At 46.2% G+C, this 19,342-nt stretch overlaps 1 protein-coding gene across 1 annotated transcript in view; it reads left to right on the forward strand.

Annotated features, from left to right (window-relative positions):
• Positions 1 to 19,342, forward strand: part of LOC144372840 (autism susceptibility gene 2 protein-like) — a 150,206-nt gene that overhangs the window by 6,667 nt on the left and 124,197 nt on the right. Inside the window, 2 exon segments of the mRNA XM_078036085.1 lie at positions 3,671 to 3,736; positions 3,822 to 4,012. Coding sequence (XP_077892211.1) covers positions 3,671 to 3,736; positions 3,822 to 4,012 — 257 coding nt within the window.

Genomic DNA, 19,342 nt, shown 5'->3' on the forward strand with positions numbered 1-19,342 from the left:
GGAGCAGTTTGAGAGATGAGGGAAGCAAGAATTTTATTTTTAACCCGGTAAGTGTGAAATGCCTATTAGACACCAATGAAATATTAAAAAGGCTATTGCCTAATTGAGTTAGGATTAATAAATATCATATCCATATCCACCAACTTGAACGCATGCACACACCCACCCACACATCCACACAGGTGCTCACGTACACATTGGCTTAAATAAAACATCTCTTACCTTTCCTTTTCTTCTTAGAAAGGAAAGAAACAAATATTTTTTTCTTATTTTTTTAAATTTTTGATAGACACATAAAAATTGGATAGAATTTTGAGGTGCAGTGTAACATTTCAGTATGTATGCAATTTGCAAGGATCAGATTAGGGTGATTGGCAGATCATCTCAGACATTGATCATTTCTTCGTGTTGAGAACATTCAGAATGCTCTCTACTAGCTCTCTCAAAATGCACGATTAATTGTCCTCAGCCACAGTTACCCTACTAAGCTATAGAACATTACAAGTCATCCAGCTGCACCCCGTGGGGAAGACAGATCCTGAAGTTGCCTTTAATGTGCTCCAGCCATAATGGTCTTCTTAACACTTATTGGACTCAACATGCATGCTGCTTCTCTGCAAAACCGCTGAGATGAGAAAGACAAGTTGGTCTCCCGAGCTTGTCACCACACCCTCCCTGGATCCTCATGGGCCCCCGTGTCCCTGGGCTTGGCACAATGTGAGGCCATCCTCCTGGGTGCCCTCTGATTTCTGCTCTCCTTAATGGAGCTCTGCTCCCTGCAGTCTCTCTCGCTGGGTAATGGGGGGGGGGAGGGCGGGGAACGGCTGGCCAGCAGGTGCTACAACTGTCAGAACAAATAGCCTCTGTGTCCTTTGTTGAGTAAACACACCATTAGGGAGCTGTTCAGGATACGAGGAGGAGTAGGGGACATGTCATTTTGGTAAGGGCCTCAATTAAAAGGAAGAAAAACCATAGTGATAACATTAGACATGCAGGTCACAGGCTCATTAGGAGGTTCCATTCAGGGCATTAAAGTCAGACAGGCCTGATTTTCCAGCCCAGCTCTGCTCCTTGCTAGCTGGTGGGATCTTCCAGACCTGGTTTCTGCATTTTTAAATTGACCCATAAATAGGGTCATATCATAGTCAAAATCAGATGAGTTACAGAGGGACCCTTCCGTGAAGCATGGGCTATGGTGAACACTGAGAATGCTGTGTCTTGTTTCCCTCTTCTCACCCCAACCCAGGTTTCCTCAGCGTGTGCACCCAATTGCATTGTACTAATATTAAGAGATAACTTTTTTTGTTGTTTTTACTTTTCTTTCTTAACTCAGGAAGCTGGCAACATCAACCCACTCCAAGATTTCCCTGGGATTTCAAGGTGTCTTGCCCAAGGTTCACAGGCAGCCCAGGGGCGAGCTCTGGCCCTGCAATGCCCTCAGGGTGACACTTGAGGGCAGCACTTCACCAGTGTTGCAGCTTCCTGGTGCAGGAGCAAGCTCAAGGACATGCCAAGGTGCGTTCTCCTAGGAGCCCCAAACTGGGGCACCCTGCCATGCTACAGGGCTGTGAGCAAGCACTCCCTGAGCTTCCTCACTCAATGCTTGTACTCTTGTATGGTTCCTTGGCAGCTAAAAGTGAACTGACCCTGTGACTTGCTTAACCTACAGGAGGTAGGTAGAGGCGGTGCCGCTTCTGAGCCTGCCATTTGCATTTTGTGCTTTCAAGAATCCTGAACCACCATGTAGGAAATAACCAAGACTTCCAGAGAGACCACAGAAAAAGCTACCTAGAAAGGCCATGTAGAAAGTTTGTAAAGCTGCAAAGAGGGAAATTAGAAGGGAAGTGGGGGGGGTTCCACTGTTCTAGCATCTTAATTGCCCTCTGACCACAGCTGCATGAGAGACCCAAGCAGAGCCAGAAGAAGAACTACCCAGCTGAACCCAGTAAATTCATAGAACTGTGAGGAATAATAAAAAAGGTGGTTGTTTTGATGCAACAATGAGGACAGCTGCAGGTGGCTTGTGTTCCCTTGCAGGTACAGTTTGCCAACATCTCTGCAGCTCATGAAGGGCAGGGAGGAAGTCCCCCCTCTCCAAAAGCACCATTGCTAAGCAGCCTCCTCAGCTGCAGCCTGTGGACCTCCCTCCTGTTGAGAGCCACAGCCGAAAGGACCCCAGCAAACTTCCAGCTGATTGGCTCACCGTCCCCCAGCAAACTTCCAGCTGCCAGCTGATTGGCTCCTCTGCAGTGATGCTCACCCATGCAACCCAGCCAATCGGCCTCAAGAGCAGGAGGGTGGGGGGTTGAGAGGCTTGTGGGAAGCCAGTGGTGGCAGCTGGGCTTTGAGGGAATTCCTGAAGAGCTCGTGTGGTGCAGAGTGTATGTTTTAAAAATAAAGTTTGTTTCTGCTTGATAAGTGGCTCATGAATTGTGCCCAGCCAGACTGTGGCACCCTCCCTCCATTGTGGCAAGAATTTACTGACACCTGCCTAGGGAGCAGGAAGAAGTTCCATTCTGAGACACTATAAATGGTCCTCGTTTCTTCTTCCCCTCGAGATTGCCTTCAAAAGGTCTGGCCTCTTTTCTCCTTCAGCTGTAAAACCCTCCGACACCGGATAACACCTGCAATCTGGCCTGACAGTTCTGTAGGGATCCCTGAGCTAACCACAAGCTGGGACTCCCAACTCTGTAATAATTAAATGAGAGAAATCCAAGTGCAAAGTCATTTGTTAGTTGTTAAAATTACTTGGAAAGGTGGAATCTCCTTATGAGCTGATTATAGAAGATGACTTCAGGGCAGAAGGGAAGCTAAGGGACACCTGGTCTGTGACCATCTCCACATGCACTGATAATTTTTCAGTAGAATAAGTAAATAATACATCTTGCTTGCCTACTGCTACTAATTGAAAAATTGCTCTGACTCATGAATGCAAATTTATTTAAAAGACTGCCTGAATCTTCTAGGAGCTTTTTGTCATTATATATTCTCTCAATGAATACCAAAATCAACTAGAGAGGTGAATAAATAACAAAGGTGAGCCTTTAAGATACTTTGCTCTCATAAACAGGTCTCTTACTCAAAAAATAGTAGAAACCCTTGAACTGGTCAATTTTATTAATAGAGAAGGTACAGCTGAGATAAAGGGAGATGGCTTACAAGTGGTTGGCGAATTTCCTGGAGAGTCCCAAATTCAGTTTCTCAGTCTTGAAGAGGACAACATGGGAAATCCACATCTGTGTGGGGCACCAAATGTGCTTTTAAACTCTTATTGGCAAAACAATATTTGTAGCCAGAAATAGTGGCACATCGCTAACCCTAGGACTCCAGAGGTTGAAGCAGGAAGAATCTCAAGTTTTAGGCTATCTTCTGCAATTTAAAAATGAGACCCCATCTCAAAATAAAAATAAAGAGGGCCAGGAATAGGGCTCAGTGGTTAAGTACCCTCTTGGTTCAATCCCCAGTACTAGAAAATAAAATAAATTAAAATTAAAATAAATAGTACATTATCATGACCTGAAATGGGCATAAATCGTTTGACTTTTTTTTATGCTAAATTTAAAGTGGCCCTTTGGTGTGAGCTTCCTCAGCTCTGGAGGATGGAATTTCTTCAAGATAAGACACCTTTCAGTAGTCTGTGGGTGAGCCAGACTTTATTCCTATCTCCCAGGCATCAGCAAATATTTATGGAACATGAAGAAGTTCGGGAAATGCCACTCCAAAATACGACACTTTGGTGAGCCAATGACTTTGAACTGAGGGTACCATGGGAACAGTGGATGCGAAACCGGCTTTCTCTGAGCTCCCCTGATGTACCTGAGGACAGACCCTTCAAAGGGACCTTGATTATCACAAATCTGCACCACAGGAATCACATCAACCAAAGCGGAGACTGGAGGTGTCTCTCAGCGTAGTCACCTATTCCTTGGAGGCTGTCACCTGTTCCTCGGAGTCTGACAACTTCTACTACCTGGGTGACTTTTCTTCTGCAAGTTTACTTCCCCTCTGCTTGGTAACTTGGGTTCCCACTGTCCCCTCTCCAGAGCCCCGCGTGGCTGTTCCTTGCAGTAGCTCAGAAGCTATCTCAGCCTCAGTTACCCTTCCTCAACTCACCTATTTTGTGGGACCCCATGGTTGACATGTGTAATTAAAAGGATATTTTCTCTTGTGACTCTGCAATGGGTCATTTTAATTCGTAGCCCAGCCAAATAACAAGAAGGGCAGAATGAAGCTGTTTCTTGCTCCCCTACAAGTATCTGTGTTCTTCAGGCACCTTGGGGTTTGAAGTCTTTGCCCTCCAAAGGCTAGTTAGGGAGAAGGTGAGAAAACCGAATATTAAAACATAACAAGGGAGGCATATGGGAGAAGGAGCATGGGGCTGTGCCAGTCCTCTCCAGGATCCCCTGAGGTCCCTGTTGCCCTCTGGAATGTCTTTCCTTCTGCAGGCTTTGCCTGGCTCACACCTGCACCTCCCTCAGAAGACACACAAAGTTCCTGGGAGATTGTGGAGTCCCAGGGGCTTACTTCCAGATGGGACAAATCCTGCCATGTAAACAATACCCCAGAGCTCCCCATGGCATCAGGCTGAGATGGGACTCCCTTCAGCTAAAAATGACATTCTGCTTTGACGCTCCTCCTTCCTCATGTTACTCTTTTAAGGGTTGACCTCTGTGGCCTTGCTTTAACAGGAAAGAGAAGCACCGTTTGTGGAAGGCCAGCTCCCTTGTACCAGGTAGCGTGCAGTTAGGGACCACATCTTTGCCTCCCTCACAGTTATTTATGGGCCTGACCTTTCCTTAGAGAACTGATCACAGAAGGAAATTGGTTTTCTCTGGGTGTACATATGATTTAAAATTTGGACCCACAGGTCGTGATGGGGTCTGTGTGACAGTACCGGGACCATCTAGCTGTTGAGGAGGGTCCAGGGCCCTAGGGAACATCTCCATAGTGAGTCAGGGGAGAGTGAGTTATATCTGTGGAGCTGTGAGTTAGGGAGGGAATGTGTCTTGGGGGCAGATCCTGTTGAGTTGAAAGGCTCAGGAAGAGTCATCTTGAAGCCTCCAGGGTCTATACCCAAGGGATCATCATCTACAAAGGAGCAGCACAGGGCAGGCCATGGGGGCCCCAGAACTGCTCAGGGCCCCAGAGGCAGAATTCCTAATGGCAGGTGCAATTCTGGACTTGAAAGCTCTCAGTCTTTGCTGGGCCCTCCCCCATCCCCAACAATATCATCACTGAGCAAATTCAACTTTATTCACCTAACTCCAGAGAAGTGGAAAAGAAAAAAAATTACCCATTATTGGATAGGTGGGTACTATATTGCTGGTGAGATTCTAGGCTTCTCTAAACAGCTCATGTGAGAGGTAGTGCAGGGTAAGAGTTACACCCACAGACTCCAGAAGTTTGGTTGGCTGTAGTCTGCATCTGCTATCCGAGCCATTCAAACTGGGCCAATTCCTTACCCTGCCTTTCTCTCCAGTTCCTCCTCTTCGCAGGCTAGCAAACTACCCCCATTAGGGTTGCAAAGAGCAGTCTGTGAGTTGCTGTGTGTCCGCACCTGAAGTAAAGCCTCATACTGTGTGTGTGTGTGTGTGTGTGTGTGTGTGTGTGTGTGTGTGTGTGTGTGAGACTTTGCATATGGATGGCTCTTATGGCTCCAATAGTATTAGTCTAGGTAAGGAAACTGAGGCTCAAAGAGGTTAAGAAAGTTGATCCAAATTATGCAGCTCTTCAGTTTAGAACCTTGAAGCCTGCCGTGCATTTGCTGGAAATTGGTAATGCTGGCATTTAAATAGAGAGCCCGAGATTTTTCCCATGCCTCACTGCCTCACTCTAGCCAGAAATCTGGGATACTTTATTTTAACTATTTTATTATATTAAGCGACATTCAGGGCTTTCAGGTGATTAACAAAGATTGAAATACGGGCCAATGGGGACAGACTTTATGGGTTCAAAAGAATGGCTTCTAATTAGCACCTGTATAGTTTACCTGTGAATAGATGACTTAAAAAAATATGTTTATAAAAAACTCTTCCTACCTCCTCTGATTGGCAAAATATTTCTTTTGAAACTGCGCCTCTTCTATTAATTTGCTTAATAGACTTCTGACTTTGATTTTCCAACGCAACCATTTCTCCAGGGACCTCAGATCTCAAATGCCTGCGATGACAGTGAGGTCTCATTAATGAGGACTAATTGTGGGAGAATGAGGCTGCGTTAGCAGAAAAGTCGGAACTGAGAATCCACCACACTGCTTTGTCACTTTGAAACCATACAATAATAAAAACCCGGTTCAGAGAACTCATTCATTCATTCCCTCGCTCAACCATCCATGGGTTTCAGGAATAGACGTGCCTGATCTAAAATTATCTGATTAGCCACTTGAATGTAAATGAATGATTTTGAAATGCTTGAAGAGGCTGGAAAAATTAGCTTTTATTTGGTATGGAAAACATTTCTCTCCTGAGCCTTTGCTTATCTTGCTAATTTGTCTCATGAACCCTTTCCTGAGATGTGGCAGGACCATTTTTACCTGGATTTGTCCTGGTTGAAGAATTTGAACTCAGTTCTTATATTTCCTTCCCTCCTTTTTCTTGTTTGTATCTCCCACCGCATCTGACACTGTCTCTTATCTCTCTGTGGTTGATGTTGATAGAGGGGAGCCCAAAGATTAAGACACGGGGACCAAATATCAAAGCTGAAAAAATGTATTTCCCCTCCCCCATTCTTCCTTTGGAGAAGAGGTTTGATGTGTTCTCACATTGATCCAGCTCTTCACAGTGCCCATGGCAACGGTGCCTGGTTCCTGATCTTCAGCATTCATCTTGGTTCATACTTGTGTTCCTCTGCCTGTTCTGCACAATGCCCACCTCACAATGGACGCTCAATTGCTGCTCAGAAGTGAGCCAACAGGGTGAACCAGTGCATGCACCAGAGTCTGAATAAATGAGCTTCACAGCAGAAGGGCACAGCCACCCTATGTATATTCCGCCACCTCCAAGGATCATCACAACACTCCAGTTACAGGGAAATATCTAGCAGAGACATTTCTCTCCTGAGCCTTTGCTTATCTTGCTAATTTGTCTCATGAACCCTTTCCTGAGATGTGGCAGGACCATTTTTACCTGGATTTGTCCTGGTTGAAGAATTTGAACTCAGTTCTTATATTTCCTTCCCTCCTTTTTCTTGTTTGTATCTCCCACCGCATCTGACACTGTCTCTTATCTCTCTGTGGTTGATGTTGATAGAGGGGAGCCCAAAGATTAAGACACGGGGACCAAATATCAAAGCTGAAAAAATGTATTTCCCCTCCCCCATTCTTCCTTTGGAGAAGAGGTTTGATGTGTTCTCACATTGATCCAGCTCTTCACAGTGCCCATGGCAACGGTGCCTGGTTCCTGATCTTCAGCATTCATCTTGGTTCATACTTGTGTTCCTCTGCCTGTTCTGCACAATGCCCACCTCACAATGGACGCTCAATTGCTGCTCAGAAGTGAGCCAACAGGGTGAACCAGTGCATGCACCAGAGTCTGAATAAATGAGCTTCACAGCAGAAGGGCACAGCCACCCTATGTATATTCCGCCACCTCCAAGGATCATCACAACACTCCAGTTACAGGGAAATATCTAGCAGAGACTTATTAGGGAGAACAAAATCCCTGGTTACTCCCTCTCAAATGTCCCTTGGAGAGTAGACCTATGGAGGCTTTTGAGGGTCTTTGGCTTTCAAGCCAGACAATGCCACAGAAGTGCTACTCATTAGAGGGAATTAAAATATCATTGGGAGTTTCTGCATCACCCTGGAATTGAGTGTTGGAGGGAGACTGAGTATCAGGAGGGGTACGGAAAGAGAGTTGGGTCCAAATTAGTTGAGAGTCAAGAGTCTGCAAAGTTTGAACAAAATTTCTCTCTCTCCTGAGGCCCAGAAAACAAATCTCTCTGCTGCCCCCATCTATGCTAGAGTCCTCCTGGGACTAGTCAATAAGCAATTAGAAGGAGCTGAGGATTTAAGAAACAGAATTGATGGGAGGAGTTTGCTTAGTAGTAAATGGGATGCTATCACCCCCTTCCAAGGATGTTAAGCAAAAGCTTCTGAGAAAGGCTGAACTGAGTGAGGTTTTCCAATGTTCCTGGCTTGTCTCCAAATAGTACTTTGGCCCTCTCTCCTGCTGCACACCACTCCAGGAATCCCAGATACCTGGATGCAGGACTTCCTCTTCTCCCGTGTGCCCTCCCCCACCCTGGGGAAGGTAGGCTCCTGGGCAGGATGCTCAGCAAAGCCCATAAAAAAAGGATGGTCCCAAAATTGGGAGGTGGTAAGCTACAGTGGCCAACCGTGAAGGGCCGGATGGACAGAACACTTGAAGGTGGCTTAAAACCAAAGACAAATGGTGATAGGAAAAACGTATGACGAATGCAAACCATGAAATAACTGAAAATTTACATAGAGGATAATGTGGTCCTGTCCATCACCATTACAGACGCACAGACCCTGGACTCAGCAATTCTGCTTGTGGGAGTTGATCCTACAGATCGGCTCACACACATGTAAAGTGGCATATGTGTGCGGTTATTCACTGAGACATTAATTATAAGATCAAAAGTGTGGAAACAATCGGAAAGCAGAAAAGGGTACAATTAGACATTGCTGCACATACATTCAGTGGGGTGCCATGGAGAACAAAGGACTCCTTCAATTAGTGGGACATCCTTGGATTCCACCCACCTCCAAGGCACTGTTCTAAGTGCTGAAGAGCTATCAGTAAGAAAACAGCCCCAGTCCCTGACCTTCAGCGCTTATATTCTGGTGGTGATGTGCCCAGAGAGAATGAACTCTGTGATCTTTTTTTTTTCCCACACAGAAATATCAAGTTGCAGGCTCTAAGGTGATTGCCGGCTATGCATTCCGCTCAGTTGAAGCATATACAATTCACTCCTCCCACTTCTGACTCCAGCCAGAGGGCAGGAACCTTCCTTGTTTACTCTTTGGAAGCCTTTGAATTTTGAGCCACTTGGCTGTTACCTATCCCTCCAAAATATAATTTCGATGTGTTTATAAGATGGTAGCATAGAATGTAACTGTTGCCTCTGAGCCTGCCCCCCTCACCTCCAACTCTGACCTCTGCAGAAGAGAGGAACCCCTTGATGGCCTTGTCAACAGAATTATCAATTGTAATTCTTTCCCCATGTGCATTTGCGTGTATGCACATGTGTGTTGGTTGGGGCCTTATCGACCTTGTTTGCCTGGGACATTCTCAGTTTTAGTGCTGAACGTCTTGCACCCTGATAGGGCCCAGTCCTGGACAAGTCGGAGAGCTGACCACAGTGCTGAGCTCCCTGAGAGGGAGAAGGGGACAGAGAGGGAGACATCACTAGTAGAAATACTTTACTCTCTGCTTCTCACCTTCTCATATCCTGAAGTCCCAGGAACACGACTTTTCTAGAGATTATGATTTGCCTCCCTGAGTCTTAGTTCACTGGCAAAATGGGGCTAACCATCTCCCGCTCCTGCCGTGGCTAAGGACCTACCATCTTTTCTCCATCTGTCACTCCTCTCCATACCCCACTGAGCCTCTGGGACTTGTCACAGTGGTCACCTTCTCTCCATCTTTTAGGGCTGCCTGGTTAAATCCTAATCTGGTGAGATGAACTTACCTTTCTACTCTCCCCCTGATCTGAGAAGGGAATGCATTTGGAGAATGCACCATCATGCCGACTGGTCTCACTTTCACTATGGCCACCAACATCCAGTGAGCCCCGGGCTCTGCTCCACAGTGCTGTCCTATATCCCAGGTCAAGCCGTTCTCTTGTCCTCAGAGATGACTTCTTCCCACTCTCTCCTCTGCCCTGAAACTTCCAGGACAGCACCCCCTCCTTGGTTTTGGTTGAGGGCCTTGAATTCAATTTTACTGAGAAAATAGAAGGAGCCAGAAAAAAAAAAATCTATCAATCTCCCACCTCCCAAGACAGACACATCTGCATGCTCTTGGCCTCGTGGTACAGAGGATGAACACTCTGAGCTCTGGTCTGAGGCCAGCCCTTCTTGTGCCCTGCCTTCCATCCTTCTGCCCCTGCAATGATCATTTTTCTTCATGCATTACTCACACTGCCCTCTCAGGTGCCCTTCACATCCCCCTTACTCTTGGAATACTGCCATCTGCATAGATTCTGGATCAACTTCATCACATTTTCTACCAACTCTGCCCCTTTGTATGACTCCAGGGTCCTAGTTCTGTACTTAAGAACCACAGCTAATGAATCTTATTTTCCTTCCGTGGAAAACTTCACAGTTTTTTTTTTCCATCTTCAAAGCTCGAGATCTCTGTTTTATCAAAATTGCCTTTGGCATGCATGCATGCATGAAGGAAGGAAGGAATGAATTCTCGACTCTCATAGTCACCATCACCTTCCCAGACTGCCTGTTCAGTAATTTCACTTTTAAGTGTGCTGTCCAGAAGATCTCCTGGAATTTGTGTATCCTCAGTGTTCAATACAAGCAAAGTAAGAAAACTGGGACAATAGGGCTCAGTAAATGTTTGCTGGCTGAAAAAATGGACGAAATCCTGCTCCCAATAGTTCTGCTGGGCTGGGGTTGCAGGAAGGCTACCTAGAGAATTTTTTTTCCTCCCACAATGACAGAAAAGATGATGAAGTAGAAAATCATCCTGCTGGTGAAGAGGAAATGTGAGGTCTTGCTGGGGTCAGTCCAATGCCTGAGGCAGTGATAAAAGCTAGGCAGCTATAATTCCCAACCTGTGAAATTATTAAAATTCTATATTTTATCATGCAGGCATTTGGAAAGGAAATACATTTTCTATTGCGACGGACCTTTATGTTTCTATTCCAAACTCAGACAGTCCCATCGACGACTGTATATTCAGTGGCAGGATCCAGGACAATCCCCTGCCTCAGTGTTTTTGGCAACCCCAGGGGACGGTGAAACCCACAGGCACCTGTCTCCTTAGAGGCGAGTGATCTTAGTTGGATCCATAGACAGGCTTGCTTCTGTGGTGATTCACCGACACTATTATTTTTTTACAATATTTTTTATTACAAAAGCAATTGAAGCATGTTGTAAAAAGGCAAATAACAGAGAATTAAATATAGAAAAGTTTAAGTCTTCCTGTTTTTCCTGCCCATTATATTTTCCTCACCAAGATCATTATAGAGTGACCTTTCCAACATCCCTGATACTCACATAAACCCACGTACAGATGCACACACGACTGTGCCCCAAATGGAATCACACGTTGTACCCTGAAACTTGCTTTTACTCAACCAGGCACGTATCAGGGACATCTTCGTGATCAAGATGCACACATGGATCTAATGTGATTTTTTTAAAGTGGCTTTATTGAGGAAGTGTGAAATACAATAAAATGTATGATTTGTTAAGTTTTAGCATTTATAGCACAGTCTTTAATGTTGCCTAATAAACTGTTGCTTGAATGCAGCATATCTATTCATCTATTCCTTTATTGGCAGATGTCAAAATTGCTTCCATTTCTTTTTTCTTTTTTGCTAATACCAATAAAATAAAATAAAAATAATAAACCCAACTGTATCCCTACTGTTCTACATTTTCCCTGTACATTTGAGGTTTTACTTCTGTGAGATGGAATATTAGCGGTAGGATTATAGATCAAATATATGCCCATTGTACATCTTAATCAGTCCATCAGATTCGTTTCCCACAGCACAGACATCCCTATTATGGACAGGATGTGTCCCCAGTTTGCTCTCTTTAAGCCAGGACCATTCACTTAAACCACCTTGGGAACCGCCTGTTCCAAAGACCTTGGTAGAACCCTCAGTCTCTTTCCTAAAGAGAAAGTCAAAGTCCCTGGGAGAGTCTTGGCTGGCTTCCTTGAATTTGAATGGACTAGGAGAATTCTTAGAATTTTGGATCAGGGTTTAACTCACATTATTTCTTGTAAGCTGCAACAGATTATAGGTCTGTTTAACTTCTCTGATCCTCAACCTCCTCATCTAAAACAGGGATATAAAGAGTGCATTGCTCTTTGGGCTGTGAGGATTCAGAGAAAGCCAATGTGTGCAGTAGAATGTCCAATGGTAGCCATTCTTATTGAGCGGATTCCTAAAACTATGGGAAGGAATCCACCTGCATGCAGTGTACACTCTCCCCAGGTACAGGAAAGGGTGACTTCTTTGGAAAGTGAACCAAAGTCCCAGTTAGACCTAAAAGTAACTCACTTTGCAAACCGTTTAGACTTCCATCCAATTCCATATGGGAAATGACCCTGCCTCTCCAATCCAAGCCCACTTCCGGGTGCGAGGAAGAACTCAATGAAAAATTGACGGGAACCAAACAGGAGCGCGGGATCACAGCTTGCTGGTTCAGTGTTAATCCACCCACATAAGAACCAGTGAGTCACTCAGAAACTCAAAGTTCAAATATTTTCTCTCATATTCGGAAGCTAAAGTAAAATAAAGGAAAGGGGGAGGGAAGGATAAGATTATATAAGGAACTGATCAAATACAAATTAATAGAAGAGCAAAAGGAAGTCCAGTAGAGAAAGGGGAAGGTGAGGTGGGTAGGGAGAAGGGGAAGGGAACAGAGGGGATCGTGAACTGAAATTGATTTCCATGCGTGTTGAGTTTGTCAGAAAGAAGCCCACTACCATGAATGACCATGAAGCTCTAAAAAAAAAAGCAGTGTGTAAGAAATTGAGATTATTAGCCCTTAAGACTAAAAAAGGAAGGACTTGCATTTTTGTGGCAAGCCAGGGGACCTTCTCAGTAGCATGAGGACCTGAAGACCTTGCCTATAGAGTCAAATTGGGAGGATATATGGTCCAACTCCTTACTCAAAACTGGAGACCCCGCCCAGTCCATTTGGCCTTGGGGCTGGTGGTGGAGAGCTCACCACCTCACAGAGAGCCCCCTCCTCCTCTGGATTGTTTGAATCATTACATAATTTGTATGTGGTGCTCGCAGCAGTTGCTGTTAATCTCTTCTCCATATCCAAGGACCCTTAATGTTTCTGTATATTCCCAAGGACAGCACCTGATCTACCCTTGGGCTGCCAGAATTGAATCTGCCTACTAACACAGAAGCACCTGGGATACAATTAACCAGCTCGCTACCTTCAAGTGGGGGGATTTTAGCGGTGTTGGTGGGGGTACACAGGTCTTGAAATAATTTCTGGAGCAGTAAGCTACATCCCCCTCAGTGGAAATTGGCTTGATGTCAAGTCCCTTGTTGACATCCTCACCACCACCACCCCTCTGCAACACTCACACTAGCCTCTCTACCTGCTAACCTCACACCTCTCAAGTAAACCATCTGCACCTGATGATTCTTGTCTCTGGTCTGTTTCTTGGGCTGAGGGCACAGGAGGACAAAACTGAGACAATGCTTAACTCTTCTCTGGCATTTACACCAACTGGTTCTGGGTCTTCTGGGTCCTCCCCCTGAAGCTGACCAAGTCTCACTGAGTCTCTATAGAACCATCCTCTGGTGGTTTAAGTCAGCTCTTGAGTTTTCTCCTTTTCAAGGTTGAACGTGTCCATGTCTTTGACCTGTAGCTCACATATCAGGCTTGACCTGAAATGTTTCTGAAGTTTCTGGAGAAGAAAAAACCAAACCACCATGATTTTTTTGTCCTTGGCTGCCCTTATCTAAGATGGGAAGAACGATCCCAGTTCCAACTGAAAACTGCAAAGTTGACAGCATGACTGCACCAGGAAGATGAGGTCAAAGAGAATTGATCTTCTAAGACAAAAATGCTCTTTGCTTCAGTATGAAGAACCAGCAGCCCGAGACAGAATAAATGTGCCAGGTCATAGGTCTCAGCTCCCCTCCCCATAAAATTGTTGAAGACAGTTGAGAAGAAAGTGATGCTGTGACTTTAAAACCCTCAATAAAGGTGACCACAGCTCTGGACACATTCTAAACCCCAAGTGCATGACAGCCAGGAGAGCAGCCCTTGCAGAGATATCACTCAATGAAATTGTAGCAAGTCCCCAACCTCTAAGCCTGGCCCAGAGCTCCCATCCAGATGTCTCTATGAAGGTGGGAAGCTGGGCTGGATCTTGTCCACTCCCAGAGACCTCCCAAAGGCATCCAGTGAGTATCTTTGTGGCAGACTTTGAAGAAGCTACCAAAATGGCCAGAACCTCAGGCTAGGAGAGGGGACAAACCATGAGTGTCAGAACTGCATTAATAAGATAAAAATGAAAGGAAAGATGGACAGAAGAGAGGGTGGGTCAGATGGTAGCCATCAGAGCTCAGAGACAGGGAGGAGAACAGGGTGTCTGGGTGGCCACTGGTTTCCCTGAGGCTTGAAGAATGAGCTAGAATAATGGAGATGGGGGGCCCAACTACATTTGAAAAAGAGAGAGCTCTGCCACCCAAGGACCAAAATTTGTGTCAACAATTTGGCTACAACAGAAACTAGGAACTAGGAGGCTAGAAATCCATTGGGAAAGATGGGAACAGATCTTTCCCTCTCCTTCAGGGCAGGATGACAGGGATACGTTGCAACCATGACATTCCAAGAACACCCTTTAATTAACTCATCAAATCTCCCTTGGAGACCCAGCAGCATATGGCTCAGCCCCTGCAAGACAGTGTGGGGATGGTTCTAGGACCAAAAGGGACTGGCTTTGTGGAGAACAATCACTCCACCTCTCTAAGCCTCTGTTGGTATCTCTGAACATACAGATCCTAGTGCCCCTAGGACTGTGTCATTGCAAGAAGTGAGAAGACACACACCTTGCTATCTGCATTAAGATCCCCTTGGCACCCCAGGGACTCCCTCTCACCTATTACCTGACATCTACTCATCCCTGTGTTAGCTTCCAGAGTGGGTGCTTGCTCAGGTGGAGGCAGGAAGCCTTGGGAGTGCACAGAGCTCTCTAAGGGGCATCCAGGAAGGCCAAGACATGAGGGGTAAGAAAGACACTCCTTGTGCTTCCAGATACTAAATTTCTTGGTTCCCTTGTTAGGCCAAGAAGGACTGGTAAGCTGGGAAGTACTTTCTCCTTGGAACCAATACATCTGCTTTGCTGTACAGTTCCTCCATCTGATAGCCTCAGATCACCAACTGACACACTATGTTCCTCATCCGTGAAGTGGGGATGTTAACAGTCATTGTGTCTGCCACACAGGCTAAGAGGAGGGCCAAATCAGATCCAGGAGGTAGGGGCCATGAGCATGTTTGGGGGCCTCTTCCTGGCTGGGCTACAGAATTCAGTGGAGGGAAGATTCGAAATTCAGCACCCTGGAGATTTCTGATGGGTCATAAAGATTTGGGGGTACTGATGCAGGGGGATGAAATAGTCCCTGAGAGCCTGGGCAGGCACTGAGCAACATCTCTGGGCATTGCCTGTAGCCAGAGTTATCCATCTTGGCTTCTAAAATGTTTGTGTTTGCTGGTGATAACACTGACAGTGACAGACAATGCAATTTTTTCCTGCTCTACTCAGACATAACCGCTGCAAACCCAGCCCCCGAGCAGCCTGCCCAGGCTGAGGCCTAATGTAGCACTGATTCTTGCTGATTTTCAGACAGCCCCTGAAGCCCGACGCTGGATGCCCTGCCAGGGTTTCGGACAGGGGATCTGTGTGGGCTGATGGAGAGAAATGAGTTGACCCATGAATCTTTGATGGGTGGCCCAGTGGTGGGGAGGGGTAGCTGGATGGAGCCCATGGAATGAGTGAGCATATCAGGCTTGACTTCCCTGCCTTGAGGAAGGGCCAGTGATTGAGACTGGAACTTACAAGACCCTGAGGACATCCGGGTGCTTTCTGAGCACCAGGGACTCTGGGAGAAGCGGGCCTGGAATTGGATCTCACTTGAGCATGAACAGAGAGAGTGTAAAGGTCAGTTGTGGACCAGGGTCTTTTAAGCATTCAGATCATCCTAGACATAAGAAAGTAAGAATGGGACCGGATCCATCTTGGTCATACCCCTGTCCACTCCAGTTTGTCCCTCATGCTCCTGCCATAGGGACCCACTTGCAGCTCTCCACATGGATGCTTAGGCTTCTCTAATGACAGTCTATTTGCACTACCCAGAATGTCTCCGCCCTGCCCCCTGACGTTTTGTAAGCTGGGGCTGATTCCTACTTATCTTCACCAGCAGCTGAAGCAGGATTTTATTTAGCGTACTGGGAATTGAACTTGGGGGCACTCAACCACTGAGCCATGTCCCCAGCCCTATTTTGTATTTTATTTAGAGACAGGGTCTCATTGAGTTGCTCAGAATTCACTTTTGCTGAGGCTGGCTTTGGACTCTCAATCCTCCTGACTCAGCCTCACAAGCTGCTGGGATTACAGGTGGGCCCATTGTGCCTGGTTGAAGCAGGATTTTTTGACCCTTCACTCCACCTACTGAGCCCACCTCTGCCCTGTGGTCTCTCCTGTTAGCATTAATGAGAGTATATGCTGGAAAATTGGCTGGTGGACAAGTTGATCTCCTCTAGAGGGGGCGAAATTGACAGAGCCATACTTAACTTAGTATCTTCTATAAGATGGCTACATGAAGGAAATATCAATAAAGCACAAAGGTGAATAGATTAAATGACTGGAAAAATACAAGAAACAACTTCAGGATGGGGACTGTGGATTCATACAGGGTGTTTCTTAGAGATTAGCAACTAGGAAATGGGCAGAGTGGCCCAGAACACAGCTGTCCCCAGGCATGAGGGGTCTGGTTGGTCTTAAATGTAGAAACAGCAGATCACTTTTGACCAGATGGTGCCCAGGTCACCATCCTCCCACATCTTCTAGGTTTGAGACCCAATAAGGTGTACAGCTTAGCAGAGACGATGGGTAAGAGGCATTTAAAGAATTCTGCTAAAACCACTGCCACCCAGGGGTGACTATGCCTGCTATGCAGAAGCACCAGAGGCTTAACCCTGGTGGGGAGAAATATTTGCATCCATATCTGCTGCAATATGCTACCTAAGGAAGACCTAGAGCAACCCCAGGACTCTTGGGGTTCATCAAGGCAGACCCAACTTCCTCCTACTTCAGACACTGTCAGACTCAATTTAAAAAAAATAAATCAATATGCTATTTACTAGAGATACAGTTCAGATTTGGAGATAGAAAAATGTTGAAAGTAAAAGAATAGAAAAAGAGATATTATGCAAAAAAAGGCACAAAACAACTACAGTGGCTTATGAATATCTGATGAAATCGATTTTAAAACAAGAAAAAGTTATCATTGCAAAACATCATTTTAAAATGACAAAATGATTACCCTATCAGATAGCTGTAACAATTATGAAGATATGTAAAGCTGAATCTGACCCAGCTGAGGAAAGAAAGAGACAGTTTCACAACTGAGCTGCAGACTTTGATACTACACCTCTAATAATGGTGAGAACATAGAAGATTAACAAACAAATAGAAGACTTGAAGGACACTCTACAGAAATCAGGCCTAACCTTCCAGGGCCGTCATGATTGTTTTTTTTCTCTCTGTTTTATCATGGAACATTCTCCATGATGGACCATATGCTAGGCCACAAAGCACACCTTGATAAATGTGAAAGGATTGACATTATTCAAAATGTGTTCACTGATTACAAGGAAGTGAAATTAGAAATTAAGAACAGAAAGGAAGGTGGAAAATTCACAAGTATACAGAAAGTAAATAACCCGCTACTGAATAATCAATGAGTGGAGGAAAAAAGTCACTGAGAATTAGGAACATACTTTGAGAGGACTGAAAATAGACCCATGCCAACTTGACCATGGTCCTCTGCTGTGAAGACCATCTCTACTCAGCCTTCTAGTGTCCTTGTATAGGTCCCATGAATCTTGGAGGTGAATGTGCTCTGTAACGGAGAGACAGAGAGTACAACTCTGCTCTCCTGTGGCCATGGGGCACCAAGGGGGAGTCTGCAGGTCCTCGCTGCCCCTGGCCGGGTCCTGGGCATCCCTTGTCCACACTGGCTCTGTGGGTCGAGGCTTTTGCTGCTCCTGATCAGGACATATCACCCCAACACCCCCAGCTTCTCCCAATTCTCTCCCCGTGGGCCCCATAGACCTTAGATTTGAAAGTGTTCCAAGGTAACATCTGGGCCAACGCCTCACTTTAAGATGAAGAAAGTCAAGCCCAGGGAGGACGATGATTTCCCTAAGGCCAAGGGTCTGAGAGTGGCAGAGGCTCCCTTGTGCCATGATTGCAGGGTCTTCAGGACACTCTCCCATGATCCTTGAGGCCAGCTCTGACATGTGCCTAGCCTCAACCTTGTCCTCTGACGTCCTCTTCATGACTTCCAGGCACTTTGGTTTTGAACGAGTGAAGCCAATGTTAATGGAATGTTCAGCATGAGCCGGGCATTCTGCTGTTCTCACGTGGCCCTCGACCACCTTAAGAGGCAGGTACCCCATTATTCCCATTTCAGAGATGAGAAAGGCAAGCAAGGCTCAGGAAAGTGACTCTCCAGAGCACACACACCCTCCATGTAATGCACTTGGACTTTGCACCCACTCCGTCTAACTGCAAAGCCCCTCTTCTGACAGCCAAGCTGCGTGGGGGCTCCTGCTCCCTATCTGCTTCCTGAGCTGCCTCCCAGGACTTCTGCCTGCTTCCCTGCAGCTTGGCTTTCTCCCTTTCTAACTACAAACCTCCCAGGTCTGGACTCTGGAACCTCCGGCCGCATACTCGGGTCCTCTCACTCTCCCGTCCTTCAGGGCAGGAGCCCTGGCCTGCATCCTGAGCAATCCCAGGAAGCTCCCGGCTCCAGCTGAAGCTCTGTGAGAGGGGACACAGAACAGTCCTACCCCCACGGGACTCTCCAGAGAATAAAGATCCTGAGAAATAAAAGACATTTCATTTTCTTCCAAGTAGAGCTTTCCGACAGAAGCCAGGACCGCACTTCACCAACTCAGCTCCTGGTGTGGGGTGGGGGCCAGGATTCTGCTCCTCCTGATCTCTGTTCTCATCTACAAAATGAGACAGTGAGGTAGGGGGGGGTTCCGTGGGTCCCTTCCACCTCCCAGCTTCTGCGCCATGTGAGAAAGCTGCCTTAGGGCTCTGGGACGACAAATACAAGGCTTCATTATGTCCTTGTCTTCCTTCCTGGGCCTCTTCAGTAATTAGTGTAATACTCTGTACACAACAGACTTTTAATTAATATTTGTGCAATGCATAAATGCATGAGCCCCCTTCACCCCCCGGGAGTTCAGCGAGAGGGAACCTAAGCCTCCAGAGCCCCTCCAGATGTCTTTCCACCTCTCTTCCAGGAAAAATAGGCCAAGGGGCAACAGCGCTCCTCCAGGCCCTGGGCTGAGGGGGGCCCTGTGCCTTTGGATGTCCTCCCCAGGGGTGAGGAGGGAACAAACTGGCATTTAGGGGTCCAACTT

Source organism: Ictidomys tridecemlineatus, unplaced genomic scaffold, assembly GCF_052094955.1.
Source record: "Ictidomys tridecemlineatus isolate mIctTri1 unplaced genomic scaffold, mIctTri1.hap1 Scaffold_173, whole genome shotgun sequence".
Taxonomy (NCBI): Eukaryota; Metazoa; Chordata; class Mammalia; order Rodentia; family Sciuridae; genus Ictidomys; species Ictidomys tridecemlineatus.